Source organism: Vigna unguiculata, chromosome 4 (genome assembly GCF_004118075.2).
Source record: "Vigna unguiculata cultivar IT97K-499-35 chromosome 4, ASM411807v1, whole genome shotgun sequence".
NCBI classification, from domain to species: domain Eukaryota; kingdom Viridiplantae; phylum Streptophyta; class Magnoliopsida; order Fabales; family Fabaceae; genus Vigna; species Vigna unguiculata.
This window is the reverse complement of record NC_040282.1, coordinates 10,673,014-10,690,851: the sequence shown is the minus strand read 5'-3', so window position 1 is coordinate 10,690,851 and position 17,838 is coordinate 10,673,014. Positions and strand designations below refer to the sequence as shown.

The window sequence follows — 17,838 nt, the reverse complement described above, 5'->3', positions numbered from 1 at the left end:
TAGAAAATTACATAAATAAACCTTTGTCAATATTATTTAGCCAACTAGATAGATATGCTGACCTAGATTTCCGAGAATTTGTTGGATGTTGACATTAAAAAATAGTGGGATTTTATTTTTATGTTTTATAGAAAGAAAAGGCAGAATTTAAATAGATCTTTGAATAATGAAAATAATAAAAATTAATTAATAATAAATAAAAAATGTATAAGAAATAAATATTGAGTACTTTGTTTAAATTAATTTTTAATATAAATTAATATTATTAATAATGTTTAATATAATTTGTTATGGAAAACTTTAATGAAACATTTAAATGAAAGAAAAATATATTACACTAAAATTATTTATCGTTAAAATTTAAAATAAAAATTTGTAATATTTAAAAAATACATTAGAAAGTATAACATTATTACAAATGGAAAGTAGTAGTTTAAAATATGATGAATTACCGTTGAACTTTGTATTGAATAATAAAATTTGTCGATAAAACTTGAAAATTATCATAAATAAAATAATAATGTAGTTGAGGAATTTTCTTGTAAATATGCACAGAAATATTGTTATATATTATTAAAATAAGAGATATTATATTAAGATATTTGTTTTAAAATATTGCAAAATAAAATTATTAAATATCCAAATATAATGTTATCATAATTTTTAAAAGGTAAACAAAAATACATTTGTAAATCTTAGGAAAATGACATTTTAGAAGTGTTAGCGGTTTAAAAATAGTGGAACTTGATTATTTTAATATTGAAAAGTTTTAGTAGAAATAGTTTTATTATAATCGAGTTCCATTATTTTAAAAGCATCATTTTTTTAGAAAACACTCTTCTATAATTCTCTAACTTCTCTCTAGAAGTTCTCATTCTTTGTTCGCGTGATTGAAGATTTGAGACCGTAGATGTGATCCTTGTGGCGAGCTTTTCAATTTGGACCAATCAGTTTCTTCATTCGCATAAGTTAAGTTTCAGTCTTTTTTCCTTTGTATTCTTCTTGTTTTTGTTGCATGTGAGTCTTTTCTGCTTGCATGTTTACGTTGAGTCTCTATTGATCAGTAATCATAATTATATGTCCTATTAGTTCTTGTGATGTTTCTAAGTGTAGATAAAACATCCTGTGTGGTTGGAGGTAGTTTGGTGTTCAAAGAGCTGTTTGGGTTGTCTTTTCCAGGTTAGGGAAACTAATTTTAGTTTTGCATGTTGAGATTTGTTAATTAGTGTTATAAAATGTGAATGTGGTGTTTTAAGTTGTGAATTTATATTTCTTGGCTTTGTGATGATGAATTGCATGTGTAAAGTGGTAAATTAAATTATATGTGTGAGTGCCACTTCTGGATTGTCGGGCGTTGGCAAGTCAGTGGGTTCCATGGGTTGTAGCATCGGGTGCCACTTTTCCAATGTCGGACACCACCTTGTTTTTCTTGTTTGTGTCATCTTGGATAAAATGGGATTCCTAATTCGTTAACTGTGAGATGAAGTTGAATTTTTGAAAGTATATCCTAGACACATTAATTGTTGCTTTGACTAATGGGACCACTCGTGCAAAATAGACATATTAGAACAGAATATTAAATCGGTTGTAAGGAAACCGATCTAAAACAAAACGTGATGGCAATTTTGTAAATAAAAGGAAGTATATTAGATCGGTTGTTTATTTAACCGATATAATATTTACAAATTAGATCGGTTGCAAGGAGAACCGGTCTAATATGTACTATTAGATTGGTTAAATAAACAATTGATCCAATATCATTACGCGAAAACCCTTTTTTGTGTTCTTCCTTTGCGCCTCCACTTATCTTTTTCTCTCCCAGGCACTCTCATTCTCATTTTCGCCACCATGGTCGTCGCTCGTCATTAGGGTTTTGGATACGAAGCTTTTCGTTGCCATCGTTGTGTCTAACTGTCGTTTTCATCTCTTCTTCTTCCATTATTAAAGCTCCACTTGACCTCCTCTGTTGGTCTGCTGTCGCGCCATGTGTTGCAGCACCACTACATCCCGCGTCGCACACCTTCAGCTCAGGTATTAGATCTAGCTTCACTCCTTCCGCAGAACCACAACCAAAAATCGTTCTATCTCTTTCTTTATTGATTTGAGTTTTCTTTTTGTTTCTTTCTCGTCATATTTGTAGAGTCTTCTTTCCAACGATGCCACTATTACTCTTTGCACATCTTTTCTTCACGAACCTGAAGTGTATTTAGGATCCAAGATCAAAGGCATGGACGATGAAGATTTGGAAATGGATGTTGATGAACACCGCTGATATTTCGAAAATGCTTTTTTTGGATATTAGATTGGTTGTTGCAGAACCGATCTAATATGTCTCTAACATCTTAGATCAATGTATATTAGATCAGTTGTAGAATCGATCTAACATGTGTTTCAAAACCGATCTAATATACATATTTTGTACTAGTGGATCTTTGATTTGAGGTCTTTAGAGTTTCTTATGTTTTTCCTATTTTAGGTTTCCCTTTTTAGAAAAGCACTTCTTATTTGTGATCTTGGTTTGACTTGGAATAAATGAAGTCATATGGTTATTCTTTATAGAATTGTTGATGGATTCATATATGAATATGCATGTGTATAAGGATATATGAAACTATAATGACAATGGGCTTGTTAATAGTTATGAGCACATATGGAAATATATGATTGTAATTAATCACAAACATGATGTTTAGTATTTGGAATTTGATGTGGAATTATTGTTGTGAATGAGTTTATGGTGTCGTTCCTTTAGTGTATGCATTGATGTAAGGAATCAGTACTAGAAGTTGATCCTGATATTTTAATATCCATTCAAGACTCGCGTAGAGTAGAATGGGTTATGTTGTGAGAGGGGCAAGAGGTCTTGTCATTAAGAACGACCTCAGGATTCTTATGACGGTTAAAGGGCTAACTTTGTGTGTATCAACTAAGGTAGAGCAGCTCAGGTCGAGCATTATTCTTTTTATTACCACAAGTCCAAAAATCACAAAAAATCATACATCAATTCTTAGATCCAGATAATTGAGTCTAGAGAGTTTGTAACTGTATGTTGGTTTTTTTTTATGAATGTTTGAAATATGCTATTTTTATGATGTAATCAACTTAAGTGTTATTTCTTTTATATATTAGCTTATCCCCGTGTGTCTTGTTGCTTTATGTTGTTTGTCTTCTTTCTTTTGCAATGATTACCTTGTTGGGCGTGAGCAGAGGATGGTACATGTTTAGAGTTTCCTCTAAGAGATGATGAGCTAGCTAAGGAAGATGTTATAATTGATTAGGTCCTCTGTGGTGAGAAATTTTGTCTTAGAACCAAGGAATGGTGTTTTGAGATGTATAAAGTTATATTATTGTGGTCTTATCTTTTAGAGGATTATGCTAATATACTTTATGCCATGGATTATCTATTTTGGATTTCCAACTATGGATGTTTTATTTTAATAGCTTTTGACTATTAAATTGTGATGTTACAACATTAACAAAACTAGTGATATATTATTAATGGAAGAAGTTATGAAAAATAATATAATCATATTTAGTGGACATGATACATAATATTTCATTAGAAAGGTGTCCTAATCTAGAATGCCAAATATTGATGTTCTTGATATTACAATTGTTCAAAGAAACATGGTGAGAATTGATGATAGGCTTGTTGGCAGATTTATAGAGATACAAGCCAACTTCATTTTTAACTAAACCAATTGTTTCTTTGGTCTTGAGAGTTTTGTATGATACAACCATTAGGAGAAAAAGTGAGATACAATTAAGAGTTTTGATAACTTGAAGAACATAGAGAACTTTGGTAAGATACAAATTGGGTGAAAAAACAACATTCCTTGAGTATTCCGCATAAACCATGGTACCATTAGGTAATGTTATTTGAATTGGCTTGATTATGGTGTAATTAGAAAAGTTTTGTAAAGAGATACAAACATGGTATGTATCACTAGAGTCAAGAATCCAAATAGGTTTGTTATGAGCAAAATTGAAGATTGAATTCATATTACCTGAAGATTGTGTAGAAGATATAAATCCTAATTGGTTGATATTGGCAGGAGTAGAGTTCTTGAAAAGATTAGCTAGAATTTGATACTGTTGTGGTGTGAGACGAAAGTCACCAGAGGGCTCAACATGCTGAGTTTTGTCTGTGTCATCTTCTTGAGTTAGAGCATGATTGACTTGAGATGATTTTCTGTGAAGTTTATGATTGTGGCGGTAATCGTGCTTCTTATAGCATATGTCAATAGTATGGCCAAATCTCCCACATTGAGTGCATACTTTCTTTGAATTGGAGTTCTAATTTTTAAAACCTTTATTTTCTTTCGTGTTTGCGACAACACAAATCTCCTTGTGAAAATTTGCTTTTGAGGTCGTTACAAATGTCAAAGGCCTTTTCTATCCAAATAACACTTTGAAGCAACGATGTCGGTGCTGTGAGACTCTTTTCCTTCTTTCCTCTGCCCAAAACTTATAGAACTTGTCTTCTTCCTAAACCACTCTCACTTTTCCATTTCTTCTCCCTACTTCCTCACTTCCTCTCTAAAAAGGACTTGAGCTTCTATCCACTATCTGAAACCATTCATCTTTCTTGTTGTAGCAGGCAAGCCTAGAGCCAGTGCAGAATCCTTCCCTCAAGCTGAGCATCCTTCCTCTTTGCATAAGTCAATTTTTGTTCCAAATTTCTGGAAATTCATCCCTCTTTAAGTTGAATTATGGTCTCATTCTTTCCCCGCGTTTTTGTATTCTAATCCCTTAGGTACTATGCGGTAGAGGTTCCCTTTTCTGTTGGGATTTTCTTCTTTACAAGCTGGTGATTTACTAGAGGTAAGGGAAGCTAACTGTTTTTCTTAAATTTTGTATAGGAACCATTTCTGATGTCCTTGATTTCATGATTGAGTGTTGTATTAATGCTAAAATTCCATGATTTTGTTTGTGATTGAGGTTTGTGCCCGAATTTCTGGTCTGCATGTTGAATCAGATTGAAAACATGATGTTTTCGCCTAAGTGAGTGGTTCTCGCCTAAGCGAGTGGTTCTCTCCTGAGCAAAAATATCAGAATTTCATCACTGACCTTTGCGTGAGTTGTCGCCCAAACGAGGGATTTTCGCTTGAGCGAGAGAAATTCTCGCCTAAGCTAAAAGGCCTAGCCTGAGCGAGAATTCGCCCAATTTTTAGTGTGCTCTCTGTTTTGAGTCTCGCTCAAGCGAGACTGATATGCTTAGGCGAGAAAACTCTTTCGCCTAGGCGAGACTTTCTAACTTGAGCGAAAACCACTACAGTAGAATGTTTGATTTTCTGTTGTTGTGAATGATTAAGTATCTTCAATATTAATGCATGAACTGGGATGATAATATGATTTAATTGGTGTTTTGACAACATGCGTGGTATAAATGTATGAATTGGATTATGAGAGTTGCGGTTGATCTAGAATTCCAAGGAGAAATTCTAAAGGGCATGATTTTAGTGTATGTAAGGACATGAGGACTCACCATCGGAGGTATCTTGAAACTCCAATAATCATTCACACTCAGGTAGAGCAGAATGGATTATGTCGTGAGGAGTAGCAAAAGGTCCTAATCTTTGGACTTGATCAAGTCTTAGACGAGAAGGGGACTTACCTTGTGAGTGGTTGAGTGATAACCCCTTGAGACCAAATTCTCTAGAGTCTGGGAACCATCACAGGTGCATGCCACCAAGAGGTCCAATGTCGATTACATAATCCAGATAATTGAGTCTAATGTCATCTATCTTTTTCGTGTTATTGTGATTTAAGTGATCTTGTCGGGACTATGAAATTAATGTTATGTTTATAACTGAATTGTATGTTTAATTTAATTAGATTAGCTTACCCTCTTTGTTGTTTCTGTGTGTTTGTGTTCGGTTACTTTTTTTGGAATGATCACTATTGTGTGAGTAGAGAAAGATGTAGGTGAAGATACTCCGCTCTTGGACAGGGATTGAGACAGTAGCATAGGTTTTGCTATTTGTAGTCTTTGTTATATGTCTTGATTAGAGTTGGAATTTTCCTTAACTCTTTTCTAGCGGCGATGGAAATATAGTCAGTCTTACTATAGTTGTTTTAGATGTCTGTATTGATACTTTAAATTAACTTCCTTTTTACTACCTGCTTTGTTTTAATCATGATATAATGTTTTGTTTAGTTGTTTAAAAACTATTAAATATGATGTTACAGTTGCAACGATGCCAAGCAAAAAAAGTTGAATCTATTTTATCCAGAGGTTCAGTGCCAAGAATGAATTCCACCTTGTTCTTGACACTTAAGGCGGTAATCATGAACCTGTTCCATGAATGGTAATTGGTTACATCAAGAAGGGGCACTACTAGAGGCATGATAGATTTTTGCTTGGATGGAGGAAAAGAAAACTTGGAAGAAGAGGATCACTTTGGGTGGATTGAGGATTTTGAGTGACTGAAGTCACTACAACCATAGAGAAAGAAAAACAAAAACTGCAGAAAGAAAAGAAAGAAGGGAAAGAAAACACATAATGATGCAGCAAAGATCTTCAAATGGAGAGCTCTAAATACCATAACACAACCCGCGTGTTGTTGTTACCCATGAAAGGAAGCTACTTGCAGTCATAGCTTTTGAAGATGAAAACTATGAAGGGTGCCTGATGTGCTGTGACAACAAAAAGAAACAAGATATACACAAGAAAAAAGAGAACAAAAGGAGATAAAGTGAACTTCTATTCTTATTTGATTGAAAGGATGGTACAAACATTTTATATGATAACACACCAAAAAACCAAAGGTTAAAACTGATAAAACAGAAGAACATATACTTTGTGACTTAGTAGAGATTAGTGAGAATTAGAGTATATATAGGCATTTTGATCCTATACACATTTTTTAAGTGAATCTTTTAATCGTGTGAATTTTTTTACTCTACCTTAGGTAGAATATAGCCAAACCTTATACACGAGACCAAATTTAAAGGTCTGTTCTTGATACCATGCATTAAACGGCGATGAAGAAATGACACCTTCAATTCTTCATGCGGTTGAAGCATCCAATATTTTACTTAGTAAAAGGAAAATGCTTTGTTTGTGGAATTTAAAAAATTTGGAATTAAGGATTTTATGGATTTCAGGATCAGTCCTACACTCAATGGTAAACATATAAATAAAATAAAGAACAAAACTTGTGAGTTAGGTATTCATGACACTCGTATAGAATACATGTGGACCTAATCATTGAGGAACTCAAGTTATTTAGAAAAAAAAAAAAATACTGAAATAGTTGCCAACTTGTTATTAAGTCATGGCAACAAAATTCAATTTTCATTCTTCTTGTATCTATTAACAATTATCTTTGTTTATCCATTTTATACATTCTCATATTTAATTTTATACAACATAGCCATGCACATTGTAATGTAGTTGGCTTTTCTTGTTTTAGTTTTATCTCAATTTATTATTTTTTTACTTCAATTGAAACAATAAATCTTTAACAAGTTCTTTGTGGTTTAATGACTGTTTCTTGGATATTAGGTGGCCAACAAACAGTGTATTACACAAAGGGAAAAATTGTATTTATGCATAAAGAAAAAAAAAATACAATACTGCAACTGCATATCAACATAAACATTAAAAGGCAATGCCACAAAAATACCTCAAAAATACCACAAAAAGCAGGGAAGAGTGTACTAAGCCGCTAAATATTCAACACTCAGTTATTGCAACAACAAAAAAAAGCAAATTTTCTTCTCTCGGTGCATCCAGCACAATCACGACGATTGCTGAAATTCTACTTTGGCGACGCCATTCACTTGGCAAGCTGGTTACGGATGAGTTTTGTGGCAGCAACCATGTTTGTGAGAGCTGGATTCACCTCGGCGTACTTACGAGTCTTGAGACCACAGTCAGGGTTGACCCACAAAATGTTTCGCTCAAGCACTGCAAGCATCTTGTTGACCCTATCAGCAATTTCTTCGGTTGGTGGTATTCTTGGGGAGTGAATGTCGTACACTCCAGGGCCAATTCCAGCTCCATACTTGACTCCTTCGCGGAACACTGACAAGAGCTTTTCATCGGAGCGAGAGTTCTCAATGGTGATCACATCAGCATCCATGTCAATGATCGAGTGGATGATGTCATTGAAGTTAGAGTAGCACATGTGGGTGTGGATCTGTCAATTGTCAAGAACACACATAATGCATGGAAGTTTATTATTTTTTTGTGTAAACCCAGATGAAAAGTAAATTCATTCTAACTCATTGATTGTAGTGCAGAAGTACCTGAGTTGTATCATGCACACCAACATTGGTGATTCTGAAACCATGAACAGCCCAGTCCAAGTAGCTAGCTTGCTCTGACTTTCTCAATGGCAAACCCTCTCTCAAAGCAGCCTCATCGATTTGGATAACAGTAATACCAGCCTTTTCAAGATCTTCTACTTCGTCCTTGATAGCCAAAGCAATCTGGTAGGTGGTCTCAGACCTGTAGATAGTTTAATTAACACTATGTTAGAAATAACAACAGGGTTAGTTCTGATTGCGGTGTTGTTCTTTTCAATGGGTCTTGAGTTTGTACCTAGGCTGGTCATTTCGAACAAAGGACCAGTTGAGAATAGTGACAGGGCCAGTAAGCATTCCCTTCATCGGGCGTTTGGTCATGCTCTGAGCAGTGGATGACCAGAAGACAGTCATTGCCTTGGGGCGACTCACATCACCATAGATGATTGGTGGCTTCACACAACGAGATCCGTAAGATTGCACCCACCCGTTAACGGTGAAGGCAAAGCCTGATAACTGCTCACCAAAGTACTCTACCATATCATTCCTCTGCAATTAAAGGCAAACCATCAGCAAAGAACAACTGTGAATTGGCAACATCACTACATGTAGCAGAAGATTTTGTTAACAGTATGTTGCTCTTCAAAATGAAAGAGGTGGATGAAGATCTATAAAAAATGTTTGAGTGTAATAGATCACTCTTATTTTCTATTTTAGACTGTGAATGTTTAGTTATTATGTGAGGTGAAAGCTGACCTCAGGCTCCCCGTGTACCAGGACATCAATATCAAGCTGCTCTTGGAGTTCAACAACTTTGCGGATTTCCTCTTTAATTGAATTAACATACTCCTCCTCGGAGATCCTGAAAGAAAAAAAAAAATAGTCAGTAAAAGACACATGGAAAAGAAAACAAGCCAATCTATTGATTCTCTGCATAACTTACTTGCCAGCCTTGTATTCCCGACGCACCTTCCTCAGTTCAACAGTCTGAGGGAAGGATCCAATGGTGGTAGTTGGGAGGATTGGAAGGTTGAGCTTCTTTTGTTGAGCATCCAATCTAGTGGTGACATTTGTGGCGCGGCGATGATCAGAACCCTTCAATGCAGCAGCCTGTGAAGAAAATAAAAAATGTCATGAATAACAAGAGAATGAATTTTATAACAAATCCTGTTCAATTGAATTGAGCAGTTGATCAGAAAACCACAGAAATTAGAACTCACAGCCTTCTGAACAGCCTCGTTAGTCACTCTTGGAGAGGACTTTCTTGAAGCCTGAGCAGAAGCATTAGAAGAGAAAAAGGCCTGAAAATGAAAAGATAATGAAAGTAATTCGGTGAACAATGTAGTTATTATGGGAATATCATACTTTCCCTCAGTGATAATGCTATGCTATTATAAAATGAAAGGAACGGAGTTTACCTCATCTTTTTGACCAGCCAATGCCTTAGCCAATGCATTTACTTCAACAATTTTTTGGGCAGCAAAAGCCAGCCATGATTTGATCTCATTATCCAACTTGGTCTCATTAACAAGATCAACAGCCGTGTGAAGAAGTGAGCAGGAGGTGGACACAACAAGTTTATCTGCATGATAGTAGTATATAAACGAATGAAGAGACTGTGTCAACAGAAGAAGAAATCTCCCAATTTTTTTCATGAAGTGCAACAAGTACCTTTTCCCACAATGGCCTCAAGACTATTCAATGTATCGAGTGAAGCAGCAAGATTATTAGCCCAAATGTTTCTTCCATCAACCACTCCAGCAAACAAGTACTTTCCGCTGGGAAATCCACCCTTGATTAGATCAAGGGTCTTAGTTCCACGGACTAAATCAAATCCGAATGCCGTGGCTACATTAAGAGATGTGAGAGTCTGGTATGCCTCGGCAGTAACGTCAGCGAAGTAGGTCTCAATGAGAACATTCAAGCCAGATAAAGCAGATTCAAGTTCTGCGTATGCTGTAGAAATTGCTTGCAACTTTTGAGACTCAAGGTCCAAGACAAGGATAGGTTCATCAAATTGAATCCATGAAGCACCAGCTGCTTTAAGATCAGCCACAACTTCCCTGAGATTTTAGTCATAAGCAAGATTGAGAATTAACACAAATATAAGCATGAAGCCCAAATTCTGAAACCGCACTGTACAGAATTTAAATTCTTACTTATAGACAGCAAGGATTTTTGGGAGGAGAGAAAGAGTACAAAAGGATTTATCAACACCCTTGGCAGGTTTGGAGAGCGCCAAGTATGTTACAGGGCCGACGAGGACTGGAACTGTATCTACTCCAAGCTGGAAGAGAAAATAAACATTCAATGAAAATGTTGATATGAATAATAGCCACTCAAAAGCATCATAATGACCCCCACACAGAACAACAAATATCACCAGAACTTTTCCCAATGAATAATACGCAATTTTTTTATGCCAATGCTGCTCAACTTAACTAAGCTCTTTTTTTCTAACTTAAAGTTTGCAAATAAGAAGAGAAAGTGAATGGATATGGATGCATACCGCCTTGGCCTCCTTGAACTCATTCACCGCCTTGTGAGAAGCATAAGTAAACTTCATATCAGGTCCCAATTCGGGGACAATAAAGTGGCTGGATCAATGGTCACACAAATGAGATCAGTAATCAAATCATTACCATCACTGCATCATAAATTACAATCAACACAACAAAAACCTGAGCCATCACTTACTAGTTGGTGTCGAACCACTTGGTCATCTCCATGGCCGGCACAGTGGCATTTCCTCTGGCCATAGAGAAGAAGGTATCAAACCCAATCTCGCCGCCAGTCCACCCATATCTGGCTGGAACGGCCCCAAGCATGGCAGTGGTATCGAGCACCTGATCATAGTATGAGAAAGTGTTGCTGGGGATGTACTTAATCCCAGCACTATTCATTTGTTTCCAGATGGATGCTCTGAGATCAGAAGCCACCTTCTGCAAATCCTCTGCACTGCTCTTCCCATCCCAGAATGACTCTAGAGCAAACTTCAGCTCTCTCTTGGGACCCATGCGAGGGTATCCAACAATATGGGATGCCATTGTTCTGCCAACCAAACCAAATCAAATCAATTATCAAATTGCAAACCAAATTCAGTCGCCCACGTATCAGAAAATATTCTCTCACATGACTCTTATCCCTATACAAAATACTCAACCCGATGCATTCACATACACATGACTAAAATCATAGATTAACATCGCGCCTTGAATGCATACATGTTTTTAAGTTGATAATAACAGGGTCTTGTCCATAATTTCCCACAACTACTCACAACCTTGATCATTTACTCATCACTAACAGGCGTAGATTAGGTGTGAAATTCAACTTCCATGATTCATATTACATCCAACCAACCACCAGAAATAAAATAGCATTGAATTATCGTTAACAAAAAAGGTTTTAAATTTCATGGAAGATGACGTTGTATGCAATTGAATTGTTTCAAAAAACATAACAAATTGAGATCCACGTTTAGATCTACACCTTACAAGAAGAAAAAGCTAAAGCATGCAAAATTACCGGTTTGGAGAATGAGGAAAAAGGAATAGTAAGAGTGGTGTTGGTAGAAATGTAAAAAGAGGAATGTGTAGAGAGAAATGGTTGGTTGTGAAGAGGAAGTGAGAGTGGTGAATTTAAAAGGGAAGTGAATGGGTGAAAAGGGAAAAGGTGAAGGTGGATGAACGAATGAGAGTGAGAGAAGGAGAAGAAGGTGTTCTTCCCTTATTTGTGTGTGTTATTGACCAGTTCTCTCTTCGTTTATGGAGAAAGCAGAGAAAGAAAGAAGAAGGCGCGAATGAAGTGGAGTGGCCTGCGGAGTATTTATAGTGACTTTTGGATCCACCAACTGCTCCTACTCAGACATCATGAATGAGTTAAATTAATAAAAATTTTCACTTCCTTATTTCATCAACGATATAACTTCGGGTAAATGCATTTATTTTTTTTCGATTTTTCATTAACTTCGTCATAAAATTGGTTTAATTTAAAAATAAGGATGTTACAACAACAATAATAATATTATTATTATTATGTAGTATGAACAGTGAATAAGGTGATCATATGTTAGTGTTGCATTTAAAATAGTAAGATAAAATTAAAATAATTATAATATTAGAAAAATAGAAGGTACTAATTAAAGTAATAAAAATAAACTAAATGATACTTATTAATTTTATATGTTTTTTTTCATTTTGTTTTGGATTATTATACTAAAATTTCATGATGATCTGCAAGTCTAAGTAAAATAAATAATATATAAATATATTATTTTTAAATTTTAAAATAAAAGTTATATCATAATTTTTTATCTAAATTTATTCATATTTCATTAGTTTCAAATTTTTGTCATTCAAAATAAATAAGTTAAATTTAAAATGTCTTAAAAATATGCATGGTAAGTCTGAATAAAATTCAGTAAAATAAATAATATATAAATATATTGTTTTAAAGTTGAGTTATAAGTGATGTTATAACTTTTTTTATATAAATTATTTTACATTTTATTTTCATGTGTATCAATTTTTTTAGTATCTCTACTCAAAATATATATAAGTTAAATTTAAAATGTCTTAAAAATATGAATATGATTATTGTAATATCCCATTTAATAGCTTTTAGGCTACTAAACAAAACATCATATCATGATTTAGTAAAGCAGATAGTCAGAAAATAACTATACATGCGTTTAATACAGTCATCCCAAGTAACTGTATAGGTTGTCATACTATGAGTGCATTCTATGCTAAGGAAATATACATATACATCCAAAACAACCCTATTCCAAAACATAACAAAACTAATATCCAGTATCCATGCCCGTGGTCAACTCCGGTTCAAGAGGGGAGTATCTTCACCTAGATCCTCCTCTACTCACACCAATTCATAGGTGATCAATGCAATAGAGGACAAAACACACAAAGGGAACCAGAATAGGCAAGAAGGGTAAGCTAACTAAAAGAAGGAAAATCATACATTTCAATTATAGTTATGGTCAAGCAATTTCACATTCATCCAAATTATTAAGTCGCTAAAACACCACACAGTTACATGACTCTAGACTCAATAACCAGATTATGTAAGCGACATTCTCTTGGCGGCTTGCACTTGTGAAGGTTCCCAAACTCTGCAGAGTTTGGGGTCAATGGGTTATCACCCAACCACTCTCAAGGTAAGTCCCCTTTGCGTCTATGACTGATCGGGTCCATAGACTAAGACCTCCTGCTACTCCTCACGACATAATCCATTATACTCTACTTGAGTCTTAATGGTTATTTGAGCGTCAGGATACCAACCAAATCTGAGTCCTTATGTCCTTACATACAGTAAACACCTCCCTTAGAATTTCCCTTGAAATCCTAGTTCAACCATTTCTTTTCACAATCCAATTCCATGCAATTTCGCCATATATCCATACATATACTACCAATTGTAATAATAATACAAGCATAGCATGAACCACATCACATTATTTCATTTAATAAAGCTTTATTTACCCAAATAGAGAAAACAACGTAATTCTGCAGTGGCACTCACTCAAGCTAGAGAATCTCGCCTAGGCTAGAGGGTGATTTCGCTTAAGGGGGCCACTCCCGCTTAGGCGAGACCCCAAACAGTGAGCAACCCAAATTCTGAGCGAATTCTCGCTCAGGCTAAGCTGATTCGCTTAGACGAGAAGATCCCTCGCCCAAGCGAACCCAGCTCGCCTAGGCGAGACTTCGCGCAGTGACAGAGGTGACTCTCTGATACTTTCGCTCAGGCGAGAGCTGCTCGCTTGGGCGAAATTATCAGGGTTTTCAATCTGTTATTCACATGTAGAGCTACGAAATTCATACCAAAATTCCAATTTCACACAGCAAGTAGTTCCAAACATCAATCAAACACAAAATCATGCAATCCAAGTACTTAAAAGCATTTTATACACGAAAATTGGGTAAAGAGTTAGCTTCCCTTACCTTTTTCCTAAGTTTTGAGCTTGGTGAAGTCAATTTAGTTGCAAGAAGGCCGAAATCTTAATTTAACCTAGAGAATTCATCACCAAGACATAGAAAAAGAAGAATCCCATAATTAAACCCAGAATTCAGAGACAAAAATGGTGAATTCTAGCTGGAATTGAACCATAACAAAAATGGAACATACCTAAGAGGAAGGAAGCTGAGGGAGGAAGCAGTAGAGGGTTCTATTGAGTTTGTTCTTCTAGAATCTGGTCACAATTTCAAAGAAATGGTGAGAGAATGATCAAGGAGGAGAAGTTTGAGGGAGAATTGGAAGCAGAAGAGAGTAGGAGTAGCTGGCTTTTGGGTCTTTCCAGAAGAGAGAAAAAGAGATAGTTAAAGAGGGTTTTACAATTATTTTGAATATTTATTAGGTTAACAAAATTAGTTTATTTGTCTATTAATATATGTGGCGCTTTAGTTAAAAGTGAAAAATAAATATTTTTTTAAGTATATAAAAGATAAAAAATTGGCTTCATAATTTTGGATTTCTTTTTTCACGTGTATCATTTTAGAATTGTGAAATTGTGAAAAGAGACTAAACTTACATATAAGATTTTCGGTTGATGTCAGAATATAATCTGATAACTTACAGTCGTCAGAATATTCTGTCAACTTTAGACGATCCAAGTTTTATTTATAGATAATCATATTTTTTTATCTACCTTTTTATTTATTTTTAATTTATTATTTCAATTACATTTTAATTATTTATTCTGATTTTAATTTTTTTAATGATATGATTTGATAATTGAAAGATGATTAAAATAAAAGTTAAAAATAAATTAAAAAATGATTCAAAATATTATAATATTTTATTAATACGATGATATTACAAATTAAAAAAAATGAATAACTATCTTTAATCTATAGATTTTATATTTCGTTATTTATTGAAAATATAGATCTTAAAAGAAAATTCAAGTCTTACCGTATCTAAAAACAAAGGTTTATGTTAAAAGTAAGTGAAACTTAAATAATTCTATTATTTTAATAAATGTTGATAACCAAATAGAGTGTACTAAAATAAATTATGTTAGTACCATGTATAATAAAAAAAGTTTGTATAACCTCCTCCATCCTAAGAAAAGTTATTTTTTATTTAAATAATAATATTTAATTTTAAAAATTAATTTTCAAAAAGTACTTTTCAATACAATTAACATAATTGATTAATATGGTATTATTTGTATTGACGAATAAACATAATAGTAATAGACAAGTTGGGTGAATTATAGTAAAAAGAATTCGTATTGATCAAATAAATTTTCATTAATATGCTATAATTTAAAAAGACTCTTACTTTAAAATGTCAATAAAATTGAGTTGCTTGTTGTAGCCAAATTAATGTAACAATCAATATCATTGGTTGGTATACATTTTGGAGAGGTGGCCAACCATATCATGTTGACCGTTACCAACCCCACATTTTCAGTGAAAGAATTACTTACACAATGTAAATAGGGTCCTTTTCTTACCTACTTCTTTTAAAATTATTTAAAATTTAATATTTTTACGATTATTCTAAAAATATTCTTATTAAAAAATAAAATAGAAATAATGTTTTTTCAATTCACTTTGTTTTTCTTTTTATCAAAATCACATGCATATTTCATAAAATGGTAAATTGAAAGTGTGATTATTATAGGCATCAAATTTTTCATACCATTATTTAACGCAACTGCATATCAAAATTTTGAATTTGATATGGTTATATTATCTAAGACCACTCTATATTAATTGATCCTATGGAAAATTTAAACTATTATGAATAATTATTAAAATTAATACATAATAAACCATTTTAAAACTTATTAATTTTGAAAGCAAACCAGATATAAAGGAAGTTTTTTTTATCTGAATATAAAAAAATATGTTGTATGAATTTTTATCCATAAAATATTATTGGTTAGACGTTCATTAAATTTGAAAAAAAGGAAAACGTAGATAGTTATTCATTTATGTTTTTAAATGAATAGTAATTTTTTTAAGCAACGGACATAACGTTACCAAATCTATAATAATGTGTTAAAAACCATTTGTGCATTGTGATTTTTTATTTTTACATAGCATTTTAAAAATCTATTTGAAAAATTAGGATATATTCAAATTAAAATTTAAAATTACGTTGCATTACTAAAAATTCTCATATCACATATGATTTCTCTTGCAAATATATTAAAAATATTTATTAGAAAAGACTTTTTTTCACAATTTTTTCTAAAAATTTTAACTGACAGGTAATTTCTTCGTAGGTAATCATTTTCTACAAAATTATAAATTTGCAAGTATTTTTCTTACAAAATTTGTTGCGAAAATTGTTTTATACAAAATATTTTGTAAGAAAATTGGTAATAATTTTCTACAATTTTTGTTTTTACAACAAAATTTATAAATATTTTCTACGAAAAAATTTTTAAAACAAGACAGAAAATATGAGTATTTTTTAGTAGTGTTGAAACAAAAATTTTATGAATTAACACTTGAGAATACCAGTTTAGAAATGTAGAACACATAATAACACTAAGGTGACGTTTAACAAAAATAAAATTTAAGATTCTTAAGAAAATAATATAAAAATACGAAATATTCACAGAAAGAAGAAGTTTCAATTACAAAAAATTGTATAAGTGGTGTCGGATTTTTGTATATTGCTACGAGTGTGGCAGTTTTGGCAGTTTTGAAAAATGTTATAGATTTTGTCATTACAAATTATAATATGATGACTTAAAAGTGAATTGATGCAACACTCATTTTATACACGTGACGTATTAAAAAAAAGTAAATAATGAATTTAAAACTGTCTTAAACTTTTTATTAAAAAATAAATCATGAAGTAATTTAGAATTAATAATTAAAATTTTGATAATTAATATTAAAGATTAATTTAGACTCTAATTTATAAATTAATTACAATCTTTTATTTATAATACTAATAATTTATAATTTATAAATAGATATTTAAATCAGACAATAATTAATTATTTTTTTCTAAAATTAATTAATATTTAATACTTTTCTTAAGCGTTGATTGTCAAGATGAGAGGAAAAACACACATGGTTATATATGATAAAAACAATGATATTTTGATTATTAAATTTTGATAATTTTATCTTACAACATAATGTATTATCTTTTAAGTGGTTTTTGAATATTAAAAAAATAAAAATAAAAAATAAAAAATCACTTAAAAGATGATACCTAAAATTATAAAAGAAAGTTATCAAGATTTAATAGTCAAAAAATTATTTTTCATCAATCATAAAGCCGTAAAAAATCCTATTTGCATGATTGAAATAAACACATTCATTATCATTTTTTCATAGATTAGATAAGTAATAAAGAATTTGATCTGATTTAATGCACAACTAAGGATCAAATTCATACATTTTTTTTAAAAAAAGAAAAAAACTCAAAGTATACTTTAGAAGTTGAGGCAAATACGTGGAGTTAACAAGATACAGAATTCCAAACTAATGTGCGTTGAAAAACAAATCATGAAGTAATTTAGAATCAATTTCTTCTGATTCTAGTGTACCAAATTACTAGCAAGCAAGCACCATTAGTGAATCATCATCTCTGTCA

The 17,838-nt window shown here is 32.7% G+C and overlaps 1 protein-coding gene across 1 annotated transcript; it reads right to left on the bottom strand.

Annotated features, from left to right (window-relative positions):
* Positions 1 to 7,529: 7,529 nt before the first annotated feature.
* On the bottom strand, positions 7,530 to 12,046 carry LOC114182737 (5-methyltetrahydropteroyltriglutamate--homocysteine methyltransferase 2-like). Its single transcript, XM_028069670.1, has 12 exons — positions 11,782 to 12,046; positions 10,951 to 11,304; positions 10,763 to 10,850; positions 10,413 to 10,540; positions 9,925 to 10,316; positions 9,672 to 9,835; positions 9,474 to 9,554; positions 9,197 to 9,363; positions 9,010 to 9,115; positions 8,552 to 8,802; positions 8,257 to 8,458; positions 7,530 to 8,147 (listed from the first exon to the last, which is right to left on the bottom strand). The coding sequence occupies exons 2-12, from the start codon at positions 11,298 to 11,300 to the stop codon at positions 7,785 to 7,787; spliced, it is 2,292 nt and encodes a 763-aa protein (XP_027925471.1). The 5' UTR covers positions 11,301 to 11,304; positions 11,782 to 12,046; the 3' UTR covers positions 7,530 to 7,784.
* Positions 12,047 to 17,838: the final 5,792 nt, after the last annotated feature.

Bases quoted from the DNA above. Each gene is read 5' to 3' on its own strand.
- LOC114182737 (XM_028069670.1), bottom strand. From the start codon at position 11,300: ATGGCATCCCATATTGTTGGATACCCTCGCATGGGTCCCAAGAGAGAG. The intron at 10,541-10,762 runs GTATGCATCCAT...TTTCTCTTCCAG, and splicing joins AGTTCAAGGAGGCCAAGGCG to CTTGGAGTAGATACAGTTCC. The intron at 9,555-9,671 runs GTAAACTCCGTT...TTTCATTTTCAG, and splicing joins TGGCTGGTCAAAAAGATGAG to GCCTTTTTCTCTTCTAATGC.